This window comes from Rhinoraja longicauda, chromosome 5 (genome assembly GCF_053455715.1).
Source record: "Rhinoraja longicauda isolate Sanriku21f chromosome 5, sRhiLon1.1, whole genome shotgun sequence".
Taxonomy (NCBI): Eukaryota; Metazoa; Chordata; class Chondrichthyes; order Rajiformes; family Arhynchobatidae; genus Rhinoraja; species Rhinoraja longicauda.
The window spans coordinates 44900033-44913655 of record NC_135957.1 but is presented as its reverse complement, the minus strand read 5'-3'; the positions used below and the strand labels follow the sequence as shown (position 1 = coordinate 44913655).

The 13623-nt window shown below is 40.9% G+C and overlaps 1 protein-coding gene across 2 annotated transcripts in view; it reads right to left on the bottom strand.

Annotated features, from left to right (window-relative positions):
• Nucleotides 1-13623, bottom strand: part of znf512 (zinc finger protein 512) — a 39486-nt gene that overhangs the window by 2787 nt on the left and 23076 nt on the right. For both annotated transcript variants that reach the window (XM_078399410.1, XM_078399411.1), the window contains 6 exons: nucleotides 12753-12851; nucleotides 11827-11994; nucleotides 10794-10988; nucleotides 9949-10050; nucleotides 7382-7444; nucleotides 1122-1220 (listed from right to left, as the gene is read on the bottom strand). In XM_078399410.1, coding sequence (XP_078255536.1) covers nucleotides 1122-1220; nucleotides 7382-7444; nucleotides 9949-10050; nucleotides 10794-10988; nucleotides 11827-11994; nucleotides 12753-12851 — 726 coding nt within the window. The remainder of the gene's footprint in view (nucleotides 1-1121; nucleotides 1221-7381; nucleotides 7445-9948; nucleotides 10051-10793; nucleotides 10989-11826; nucleotides 11995-12752; nucleotides 12852-13623) is intronic.

Sequence of the window (13623 nt, the reverse complement as noted above, 5' to 3'; positions counted from 1 at the left end):
GAAGTGAATGGTGGGATATGGATTATGTGTAGGCAGATAAGGGTTGGTCTTGGCATCATGTTTGGCACAAAGACATTATGGGCAGAAGGGCATGTTCCTGTGCTGTATGCAACTTCTATTCCCCCATTGCTTTCAATGGACTCACTCCACTGACCTGGAAATTTACCTGCTGAGCACCATAAATGCAATCCATGGAAGTCTGTGCACCCTTTTTGGAGCCCAGTCCATAGCATTGCACTGGTGCCATGGAATCAATATTTGAATGGAGCCATAGGCTGTATTTCACCTAGTTGTTCAAGTATTGAGAATCTGTGGCTAGTTAAATGGATAAAATACAGTGCAATCTGCATGGATTTAGCAGTTTAAACAGAAGAATAACTACTTGGTTCAGGTCAATGAGATTTCAAAATTGGTACAGCTGCTCAACGATTTTAACTGTTATTGCTTAACCTATTACATGGTAAAGCTTCAGACTCTTCAGAGTCTGAAGAAGGGTCTTGGTCCAAAACGTCACCCATCCCTCCACTCCAGAGATGCACCTGTCCCGCTGAGTTACTCGAGCTTTATGTGTCTATCTTCCGTTTAAACCAGCATCTGCAGTTCCTGCTTACACATGATAAAGCTTTACCAGTTACACTGAAAAATACTGAAATGTCGGGACAGTATTGACTGGAATGACCTCCCAGAGTCATCTCATGCCTGATTTGCCTTGGCCAGATAGGTAGAAAGTATCATTCATTCAATCCTAGTGGCTCTTCACATCCTAGCGTCCAGCTGGGCCATTTTTACCGTTTCTCGCGTTCTTGTTCAAATTTCCAACTACTGCAGTATTTTACTTCAGAACATGAATTCAAACATGGTTGAACATTGAGTGTATATTCAGTTCTATCACTTAGTCCCAAAGGGAAGGAAAAAGAAAACTCCTCTTTGCATTCCATACAGCAATTTTACAACTACTTTAACAACATTTAAACAAAATGAACTGTAGTGGACTTTGCACAAAGTTGTTTTATTACAGGAAACAATTTTTAATCAAGTTCCTGGGCTCTTGAGAAATTGAAAAGTTGGATAAGAAAATTCTCGTTATCAAGACAAATCAGACTATGATAAGTTCTTTATACCTCAAAGTGTACGTTGTTAATATGATACTTTACTCCACTCTCAGAGCTGAATTCTTTTTCACATATCAGGCACTTGTACTTTCCAGCCACATAATCCCCCTAGGTTTATAAAAACAAAATCACATAGTTGTTAACAAAGCTGGTTCTTAACCTGAAACTTTGATCGCCCCTTCGCCTCTGCAGTTGTTTGACCTGCCAAATTCCTCCTGCAGCTTGCTTTTTAAATGTTTTTAAATTTAAAAAAATCAGCCGTAGTTTTGACAGTGCGGATTGTTCATAAGTTCTAGGAGCAGAATTAGGCCATTCGGCCCATCAAGTCTACTCCACCATTCAAACATGGCTGATCTATTGTTCCCTTTCAACCCCATTCTCCTGCCTGCGCCCCATAACCCCCGACACCCTTACTAATCAAGAATCTGTCAATCGCCACCGTAAATATATCCATTGACTTGGCCTTCACAGCCGTCTGTGGCAATGAATTCCTCAAATTTACCAATCTCTGACCAAAGAAATTCCTCCTCATCTCCTTTCTAAAGGCACATCCTTTCATTCTGAGGCTATGGCCCCTGGTCCGAGACTCTCCCATTCGTGGAAATATCCTCCCCACATTATCAAGATTGTTAGGAATGGAATGTTTCCTATTTCAGCATAAATGTTCCTCTATTTTTCTCATTAAATAACTGAGCCCTAGCTCCCAAAATGAGTAACTCCCAAATTACTTTTTTTCTAGGTCTGCGCAGAATATAAGTTAAACATTGTTGGCCTTGCGTGAAACATCAGGCAAATACAAGGCCAGTATCTCCCACATTCTACCTTAATATAGAATAAGTTTTAATAGTGTGTAATATCTCAGTAAACAATCTTTGAGAAGTGTGATGACTGAATCATGGCAGTATGATTTTCTGCACACCAGCCAGGTGGCGCCACACGATGGCTGCCTCGCCAACGGTCTGTCTTTGTCTTTTTCATTCTTTGTGTTTTTAGTTTGTTGTAAAATGTATGTTTTAGCTTATCTTTAGTTTTTGTATTTGTGGGAGAAACTTTTTTAAATCTCTTTCCTTGACAGAGATGCAACTTTTTCTGTGTTGTATCGCCTTTGGTGCTCCAACCTGCGGGAGCGGCGGACTTTAACATCACGAAGCTCGCGGTCCCTGCTTAGGGACCGATTTGGGGAACTCCAAGTCGCAGGAGTTTCAACCGTCCAGATGCGGGAGCTTAAACCGCCCCAACGTGGGAGTTCGATTGCCGGCTGGTTCGACTCCCCTGACCGCGGGAGGAAAGGAGGAAAGAAGACAAGACTTTACTGCCTTCCATCACAATGGGGAATGTGGAGGAGCTGTTGTGGTGGATGTTTATGTTAATTTTTTATGTAGTTGTGTGTCTTGTTGCTCTTTTTGTATGATTATGGCAAACCAAATTCCTCGTATGTTGCAAAACATACTTGGCTAATAAATTACGATTATGATGATATATATATTATGATTTAACTGGTTTGCAGCCACATCAACTACCCAAACACCAGGTTCATGCTTCAAGGGTGTAACTATAGGTGAAAGGCCATTTTATTGGCCCCTGCACTCAACTCAACCCTCATCAAAAAGTATAATTTGCATAACAGCTCACACGCCTCTCAGTATAGGGCCTGTCCCACTTAGGTGATTTTTTAGGTGATTGCCGGGGACTCAAAGTCGCCAAAATTTTCTTTTACCCGACGACAATGCCGAGTCAGGTCGAGATTACACCGACTTCGGAAACATCGCAAAATTCTTACGCTGTCAATGCTTCTCCGGTGTCCTAATTTTCACTGAAATCACTGACAAATTGGTAAATACTTGAGTGTTTTGAAATATAACATCTTGCCCCGGTTACTTGAAAACCAAGCTTCACAGTAACAAGGTAACTGGATTGACTTCCAGTTTACTAATAGCAGTATTAAGAAATTTAATTTTAAAAGTGGTTAAATGGATTATTGTGATGAGTGTGGGCATTCTTTGAAAATGTACGGGAGATGCATATCTGGTTTCTGGGTTGCATATCTGGGTTGGGAGCCCACTTTAAATGTCACCGCTGATGGCCATAAACATCGCGAAAATTCCCACGCTTACCTGACCATCAAACTGTCGCCTCCAATCTACATGTCAAATGTCCTGACGGTAAATAAATTGATTAAACACAAGTATTTTATGGTATCTTAAAATGACTACTTAATTTAATATTACGTGCTTCTAAATGCATCTAAGACAACCTAGCAAACCTGGGGACAGCATGCGACAGCGCCCGCAATAAGCAACGATACCTGGCGAGAAGCCAGCTGTCGCTGAGAAATTTCATTCCAGTTGATTTCTCAGCGAAGTGTTGAGATCCACTACGATTCTTGGAAGACTCCTCACGATCATGCCCACGAACTGTCGGCGACAGCCTAGTCGCCAGCAGTCGCCTTGAAATCTCCTAAGTGGGACAGGCCCATGTCTTAATTCTTTCTAAATCTTCAGTCCACATCTTAATTCTGATTTTGGTATCCCTTCAAGCATCTTGGAATACCAAGAGATCTTTATTGTCCACACTGACAATTTGCTCAGCATTATTTGCCTTTTTCCTTTTATTAAATAAGTAATAATACTGACAGTATTAATTCTCCTTAAGCACAAACTATGCCACCCACATGATCCATTCTACATAAAAGGTGAGAAACATTTGTTCCCTTGAACTTCTCTTTTGCTGGGTTCGGAGTATTGTAAACAACATTGACAACACCTAGAATTTTTTACCTTTGTAGTACAATTCAGCTAGAATTAGTGATTCAGGGAAATTAAACAATAAAAATATCAGGAAAATAAACAAGTAATAACATCTTTGAGGTAAAATTTGGATTTGAACCAAAAATGTCACTGTTGTTCATTCCCCAGGCACATATCAGATAACAAATCATGTCATCTGGCAGAAGTTTCCCCTATTTTCAGAATAGACATGATATTAGGGCTTTTATACAGTTAAAACATGAGCCATATCTCACAATAGGAAAAACATAACCTAACATTCTCTGGAAGGTATTGATAAAAATGGCTTGTCAAAGTTATGAAGAAAATGGAGATGCAAGTTAGGTGCTCTTGCACTGAACTAGCAGGTTAATTTTAAAAACATCAGGTGGTGAGAAGTAGGTGAGATTTGACTTCATTACTAAACTCAGATTTTGGATGCTATATTGGAGACATCATAAATAAATTGAATAGGACATTCCCAGGCCAGAAAAATCCAATCCCAGTTCCAAACAGATTGAGAGACACAGCAATTACTGAGCCCCAGCAAGCACTTGCCGTCAATATCTGAAGACAAACTACAAATGCTGGAATCTTGAGCAAAACACAATCTGTTGGAGGAATTCAGCAGGAGGAATTCAACAGGTCAGGCAGCATCCATGGAGGAACTGACAAATAACATTTTGGTCGGAACGCTTCTTTAGACTGATGGGAGTAGGGGAAGAAAGCTGGAAAAGAGATGTGGGGGCGAGACAAAGCCAGGCAAGTGATAGGTACATGCAGGTGAGGGGGTGATTGGCAGAAGTGCGGAGTAACTTGCTAGTAGTGAAAAAGACACAATAGGGCATCACATAAGGAAATAAGAGGTGTGAAATGTAAAGGTAGAGGGAGGGCATGGGCATTCGGAGGAGGGGAAAGCAGGATAACCAGGGTCTTGGGAGATGGAAGAAGTGTGCACACTGGATTTGGGGATGGGGGAGATTTAAAACATAGAAAATAGGTGCAGGAGTAGGCCATTCGGCCCTTCGAGCCTGCACCGCCATTCAATATGATCATGGCTGATCATCCAACTCAGTATCCTGTACCTGCCTTCTCTCCATACCCCCTGATCCCTTAAGCCACAAGGGCCATATCTAACTCCCTCTTAAATATAGCCAATGAACTGGCCTCAACTACCTTCTGTGGCAGAGAATTCCACAGATTCACCACTCTGTGTGAAAAAAAACATTCTCATCTCGGTCCTAAAAGACTTCCCCCTTATCCTTAAGCTGTGACCCCATGTTTTGGACTTCCCCAACATCGGGAACAATCTTCCTGCATCTAGCCTGTCCAATCCTTTAAGAATTTTGTAAGTTTCTATAAGGTCCCCCCTCAATCTTCTAAATTCCAGCGAGTACAAGCCGAGTCTATCCAGTCTTCATATGAAAGTCCTGCCATCCCAGGAATCAATCTGGTCAAAACTTTCTCAACTCACTGGGAGAAGGGCTTATCCCTTCTCACCCAACTCAGCCCTTTCCCAGGTGCCTTCCCCTGCAACTGCAGATGTAATACTATCCTTATATCTCCTCTCTCACTTTCATCCAAGGATCCCAGCTGCCTTTCCAGATGAGAAAAAGGTTCACGTGCACATTTTCCAACGTCATCTTTTCATTTCAGTGCTCCTGATGTCACATCCTTTACATCAGTGAGACTAAATGTAGACTAAGCAATCGTTCCACCAAAGGCTTGCCAAGTCAGGCTGGTGCTCTGGTAGCTTTGTATTTTTACTCCCCTTCTTACTGTCCTGGGCCTTCTCCCTTACCAGATTGAGGCCACAGGCAAACTAGAAGAACAGCAACTCGTATTCTGTTTTGGTAGCTTGCAATTCAACAGTATGAACATTAAATTCTCCAATTTCAATTAATACCGCTACTACCCACCATCACACCGTACATATTTCTCCCATGATCGACCACTACCATAATCACTCTATTTCTTTCCCCTCCTCTGTACACTCATCCCCAAGTCCAATATTTCCCTTGATTTCCCCCCATACTATTCTAACCATATCTCTTCCTCCGCCTTTAGATTCCACATTACTTTTTTTTCCCATATCTGACACCCTCTTGTCGCTTTTTCACATCCAGCCTTTGACACTCACTCCCACCCATCTGCTGGTCAGCTCCCCTTACCTGTATCCACCTATCATTTGTAAGGCTTCACTCCCCTCCCCCTCCATCATTCTGAAGGGCATCACCCCAAAACATCATCGGTTCATTCCCTCCACAGATGCTGCCTGACTCACTGAGTTCATCCAGCACTTTGATTTTTGCTTTCAGCATCTTCCCAGACCCTGCAGGGTGGAGGGGAGCAGGGGGGGGGGGGGGGGGTCTGAGGCATGAGGAGCAGCAAAATAAAATGAGCTCTAGTAATCACACACTCTTTGGAAGGAATGAAGAGTGAGACTGAACTAGATGGGATGTCGAAAGAAAATGGGAATTCAAGGAACAGCGAGTTTAAATAGGGCAGGTATGGAATTGAACCTTTAGCAGAGGATATAGAATAGTCTGCTCTATCCCTAAAGGATGAGATTTGGAGCGAAAGGGAGGTCTGGATGTAGGAATGCTGCCTGACCCGCTACGTTATTCCAGCAATTTGTGTCTCTCTTTGAGTTAAAGGATGTATCCTATTCAATTGGGACAGTCCTAACCAAAGATCCAGTCCTGGTTCTGAGCTGAACAGGACAGCAACTCAGCAAAAAGCATGGGAGGAGTGTGGGTTGGTGAGGTTGAAGGCAGTATCAGTAGGCCAGAGGTGGCATCAAGTGAGCAGCGAAAGCTACAGAAGGATGGGGAGGCTATGAGATTCAGTGCCTAACAACCCTCAGTCCGAGCATACTTTTGCCATGATGTGTGTGTCTGTCATGTTGAGTGTCTATCATGTTAAGTGCTGCAGATCATTTGCTGTAACCTATGCTGGCAGAATCCTTACTCCTGCTTTTCAAAACATAGAACCTGGAGCCAGCTGAGTCCCTTTCCATGCAAATCCTGTAAAACTACCTTGAGGATGATGTAAAAACAAGCTTCAGTCTTAAAGTTCGTTAGACCACATCCTTTTTAAAATAAATTATATATATTTTTTTTAATTAAAGTGATACAGCATGGAAACGGGCCCTTCGGCCCACCAAGCCGCACCAACCAGCAATCTCACATACACTAGCTCTATCCTACACGCTAAGGACAATTTACAGAAGCCAATTAGCCTACAAACCTGTACGCCTTTGGAATGTGGGAGGAAGCCAGAGCACCTGGAAAAAACCCACGGAGTCACAGGGAGAACATACAAACTCCATACAGACAGCACCCGGACTCAGGATCAAACCCAGGTCTCTGACGCTGTAAGGCAGCAACTCGACTGTGTTCCACTTTACCTTTTTGAGAGGTGGTCATCTATCCTAAAAGGTTAAATGCCCAAAGTGGATATTAAATATAAAGTATTATTTTTTTTTGTAAAAGTTATACTTACCCTTGTACAAGAACCAAGATGAGCCTTCAGTCCTGATACGCTGGTATAATTAGAAGCACAATCCTAAAGAGAGATTAGTTATTAAATACAATTGCAAGTGATGTTGCTGATTTGATCATTTCAGTTCCACAGAATATAAATTCTGAGATTAAAATAAACAGGCAATATAGTGTGCACAAAAAATACAAGCATTAAATACAAATTTTAGACTGCATTAAATTCTTAACCTACACACAAAGTTCAATCCAGAAATTTAGCATCCGTAATGCTATTTTTTTGCAGCTTCATTTTTTGCTCACTATTAGTTGATCATGTAAAGGGACTGTTTATTCACAAAATCTCTTTCCATGTTCCATGTCACTAGATGGTGATGAAACAATTCTAAATTCAACCACATTTCTCCTCAATCTCTCCCTCTCCTCTTCTCTGAGGAGTCACAAAGGACACCAACTAAACACACAAACACATGATCTTGAATGATTTATTCGCCATCCAAGGGCTTAATGCTTTATCATATATTCTTAGTGCATCGCATTGAACTTCAAATATTTGGAATTGACATAACATTCTGTAGAATTGAAGCAGCTTGCCTTTCTCCAGGATAGCTAGCACCCAACATGAATGAATTACTAAAAACTGAATTATAATGCTATGTTATGTCCAAGGGGTTGTTTTTAAATTTGTTATCAGAAAAGGTAGGGGTGAAAGATTTTCATATAACATTTCTCTCAAATTAGAATGAATGTTAAAATTCTCAATGGCAGACCAGATCTACCAAATAGACTTATAAAGATGATGCCACATAATTAGAGCTGGTTACTCAGAGGTGTTGGCACTTATTCACACTCAATATTGCCAAGATCATTCATTATCAAGTAAGAGCTATGGATCAGCATTGCCTTATGCCATAATAAATACTGCAAAAGGGCAAAAAAATAATAGGAACATGAAATTCCATTCAATAAAAGTTTAGGGATGCAGATAAATCAAACCTGGCTACACTCTATTCCATTATTAAATCTGAGCGTAAAACAAACAAACTTACCAAGAAAAGCAGCTCTTTCAGCAGAATCCATTTTGATCTAATATTGCATTATTTGTTTGTCAGGAAATATTACAAATAACATTCATTTTACTTGTAGTTAGAAAGCACATAAATTTATAAATGAATTGTATAAAAGAAATGACATACTCAATTATGAATAAATAAAACAATTACCAGGAAAAATAAGTATTTTGAGGAACTGCTCGATGAAGCAGCCCTTGTGTTGGCATGACTCATAATAATTCCAAATCTATTTAAACTTTTATTTGTATGCACTCATTTTGAATAGTAACTCATTCCGATTTAAAACATTAAATCAGAATGTGTTGTTCAACGAGATGACTGGGTAAAATTCTGTGAAAGAAATAATTGTTGAGTACATCTTGGAAACAGGGCTGTGTGTTGAGCCCCATCCTTTACTCCCTCTACACTCACGACTGCGCCCCCACCCATCCCACCAACACCATCATTAAGTTCGCGGATGACACGACTGTGGTTGGACTCATCTCAGAGGGAGATGAGACAGCCTATAGGGATGAAATCCAAAGGCTGGCAGCATGGTGTTCAGTGAACAATCTTATCCTGAACTCCTCCAAAACAAAGGAACTTATAATTGACTTCAGGAAAACCAGTGTAGAATACGACCCACTCCACATCAATGGGGTCTGTGTGGAAAGGGTACCCGCTTTCAGGTTCCTGGGTACGCACATCGCAGAGGATCTTACCTGGTCTACCAACACCATCACCACAGTAAAGAAGGCACAGCAGAGACTCCACTTCCTGAGGATCCTCAGGAAAACCAACCTGCAGGAGAAGCTCATGATGTCCTTCTATCGCTGCTCCATCGAGAGTGTGCTGGCATACTGTATAACCACATGGTATGCCAGCTGCTCAGAAAAGGACAGGAAGGCCCTTCAGAGGGTCATCACAACGGCCCAGAAGATCATCGGCTGCTCACTGCCCTCCCTGGAGCACCTGTTCAGCCTACGCTGCCTCAGTAGAGCAGGCAAAATAATAAAAGATCCATCCCACCTCGGCCACCGTCTGTTTGTTCATCTGCCCTCTGGTCGACGTTTCAGGTCGATCAAATCCCGAACAAACATTCTTAAGAACAGTTTTTACCCCAGGGCCATACGAGAACTGAACACTACCTTCTGCACTACGCAACACTGTTAAAAAATCTTTGTACTTAATATAATTGTATTTATTTGTTTTTGCATTTATTGCATATATGTTTGTACGCACCGTCAGGATTGGCTATTTTTTAATTTCGTTGTACTCGTTGCAATGACAATAAATGAATATTATTATTATTATTATTATTATTATTATTTCACCAAAATAATGTTTTATCTTTAGTAAACATATTAAGATTAATTGAAATGAGAGGCAGAGCTTTTTTTTCTGCTGGAAATGATGCGAGGGAGGGAAGGAGATTACATTCTTCCACAGTGATGAAACCAGGGTGTGATTTCTTCATAATTTGACAACTCTAAAATATACAAGTAGCTACTGTATTTACCTTGTTCGGACATTGAACTCTTTTATAGGTTTTCATTTCATTCTTCCACTTGCAAAGCACTTCATGACTGAATGTAGGCAAACCAGGCCTCGTGTACTTTAACTAACGAAAAGACAGAAGTTTACAAAGTAGGTGTAAAAATCTCTCTTTAGTCACACATTTTAAATATGAAATATCTGATGCATGCTTTGTTTTGATGATGAATTATTTTCCTGTTTGCAATGGAGCAAAATTTCAATAAATATATGATACTATAACACATCTCTAATGCAGAGAGCCAGACCATGAACTTCTCACATGTTTTCATCAAAATTCTGTTCTAACAAAAATAACTAGGAAAAAAAAATTGTGAATAGACCAACTTTGGGAGACAGCATGTATAATTTTGTGCTCAGAAATTTCACTGATTATGAAAGTATGACAGTTAAAACTAGAGTACATTGAATGTATCGATGTTAATCGGAATTTTGGAACATACGTAAAAACAGGGAACATTTGCAGACCAAACTTTCTACCCTCATAAAATCATGCCCATTCATTTCAAAACATAATTGAATTGGTCATGATCGGATGGGTTTGAAATGCGAAATATTATTTATTTATCTGACTGCAGCTCAGAGTTCTTAGTGGTTGTCTAATTCCATTCTTTTACCAGTAGCTTGTCAACACACACATTCCAGTGATACAGAACAGTCACGTGGCTCAAAGAGCTAATATTCTGGAGATCTGTGAATATAATTCCCAAGAGGGATGATGTATTTTGATAAAATGAAACATTCTAAATTTTTAGACGGCATAACAGGGTGGCTGCAAGGATGGCGTTTCTCTATGCCATGTCGTTTCACCTTATCATCATCTGGTACCAGGTCACGTTGGATTTTCCTCCGAGGCGATTCCCGAGCAAGTTCATCGGCTACTATTTCATGCAGGTGGTATGCAGCCAACTTTGCAGAGCTTCTTCGCACTCGTCCACTGGATGTTCTTTCCACTTCTGGTTCACTTTCTTTATCAGCAGCCTCATCATCTGAAGTTTCTGGAGACTGGTCAATAAGATGCAAATCATGCAAAGGTTGACCAAAGATTCTGGATTCTAACAGTTGCAATAATCATACAATGTAGCTAAGAAATCAAAGCTCCCAGCAGTTGGACTTGGTATCAATAATATGAAGCAAATTAGTCTCTGTTATCTTTGCTCATTGCTGAACTAAGTAGGCAATAATGATGGGAGGTGTGAAAGGAGTGTCTCTCCTTAGCATTTCTAACATCAGTCCAGGTGAAGCTGGGAACTTGTGTTGTACCACAGCATTAATTATGCGCTTAAGATATCTTGTGCTACCAATCCACTAAAGCCAACACCCAGGAAGAAAACAAGAGGAAAAACCCCCTCAAATAATCTTTACTAATCACTATCAATCTAAACAACCATGGGCGGCACGGTAGCGCAGCGGTAGAGTTGCTGCTTTACAGCGAATGCAGCGCCGGAGACTCAGGTTCGATCCTGACTACGGGTGCTGCACTGTAAGGAGTTTGTACGTTCTCCCCGTGACCTGCGTGGGTTTTCTCCGAGATCTTCGGTTTCCTCCCACACTCCAAAGACGTACAGGTATGTAGGTTAATTGGCTGGGTAGATGTAAAGAATTGTCCCTAGTGGGTGTAGGATAGTGTTAATGTACGGGGATCACTGGGCGGCACGGACTTGGAGGGCCGAAAAGGCCTGTTTCCGGCTGTATATATATGATATGATATGATAATGGTTAGGTATTTAAGAAACATATTTAGTATCAAAAATATAATTGCAAGAGAGACATTAACAATGAAAGACAAGTCCAAAACTGGCAAATATCCATGACCGAGAAGAAATTTTGTGGAAAGAGTTACCGGTGCATGTTCTGATTTCAAATGATAATCCAGGCCTGCCTTTGACTTGTACAGCTTTCCACAGTGTTGGCAATTAAATAATTGTTTCAGTAATTCCGATTCTTCCTTGCCACACTTCTTCAAATGATAGAGGTAGCCCATTATACTAGCAAAGCTAGCAGAACAGTCCTGAAAAAAAGAGGGGAGGGGGGGGGGTAGGTAGAAAAAAAGGTTTAAAACAAATATTTCCAGTGTAAATGAGCGAGGTTCTAAACAAATATTTACAGCTTGTATTTACAGTGAAGAAAATACTCCCCTCCCCCTTCACCCCTCTACCCCCTCCCTCCCATCCCCCCTCCACCCCCCTTATCCTGCCCCCATCCTCTCCCCCCCTCCCTCCTTCCGTTGGAGATAGATTTAAACTTTAAAATGTGAATAACTTAAAAAATATAACACCGATTTCAATGAAACTTCTTCCATAAGCACCAAAGGGATGACGGTAATGTGGGCCTAAAATTGTTGCTCTATCGTGTACCGTTTTGGCTGTAGTTCAGGAATAAACAAACAAACGAGTTTTTGTATATAGATGTAGAAACAAAGAACTGTAGATGCTGGCTTATACGAAAGATAGATGCAAAATGCTGGAGTAACTCTGCAGGTCAGGCAACATCTCTGGAGAAAAAGCATTGATGACATTTTGGGCCGGGACATTTCTTCAGGCTGAAGAAGGGTCCTGACCTGAAATGTCACCCATCCTTAAGTACTTTAACATTGGAAAAGACCATTGGTAAAGTTGAACCACTGTATCTCAAGATTGCTTTCATAAAATTCATATTATTTGATACAACTGTAATTCCTTGAGTAAACCTTTCAGTGTACTTTCATTTACTTCTTAGACTTTTAACAAGTCAATAGCAATAAATGCATTCAACATTTTCTACCCTTACCTCACGGAGACACTTCAATCTTCCCATTCTCCTCAGAACTTTTCGAAGTCTTTCTCTATCAGTCTGCTCATCAACTACATCACCATCTTTCAAAATTGGCTAAAACGTAAATGAAATATTATTAAATTTTTATATTTATATTTGCAAACTTTGTTGATACTGATCAATAATTCAGGAAGAATCCCAGCTGTTTCTGGCTCTAAAACCATTCCAACAATGATTAGAGTAGAATACAGGGCAGCACAGTAGAATACAAGACAGCACAGTGGCACAGCTGATAGAGCTGCTGCCTCACAGCAGCAGAGACTCGGGTTCAATCCTGACTTCGGGTGCTGTCTGTGTGGAGTTTGCATATTCTTCCTGTGACCACGTGGGGTTATTCTGGGTGCTCCGCTTTCCTCCCATATCCCAAAGTCTTGCGGGTTTGTAGGTTAATTGTCCTATGTAAATTGTCTAGTGTAGGGAGTGAATGAGAAAGTTGGACAACATAGAACTAGTGTGAATGGGTGATCGATGGTTGGCGTGGATTTGGTGGGCCAAAGACCCCGTTTCCATGCTGTATCTCTAAACTAAAATCAGCAGACTAATCGAATGGAAGCACATTCGAACGATAGTCCAAAACCCAGCTCACAAAGAGAGAGCGTTCTCATCCTCCTTGTAGGCAAAAGGATTGTTACAGAAATTAATTCTGGCAGCCTTACTAAGTTTTGAGGTTACAAAACACCCAGAGATCAGATTAGGAAACATAGGAACGTTTGGAGGGATATGGGCCAAACACAGGCAAATGTGACTGGCTTAGAAGGGGCATCTAGATCAACATGGACAAGTTGGGCCAAATGGCCCGTTTCCAGACTCTATATAAACATGAGTT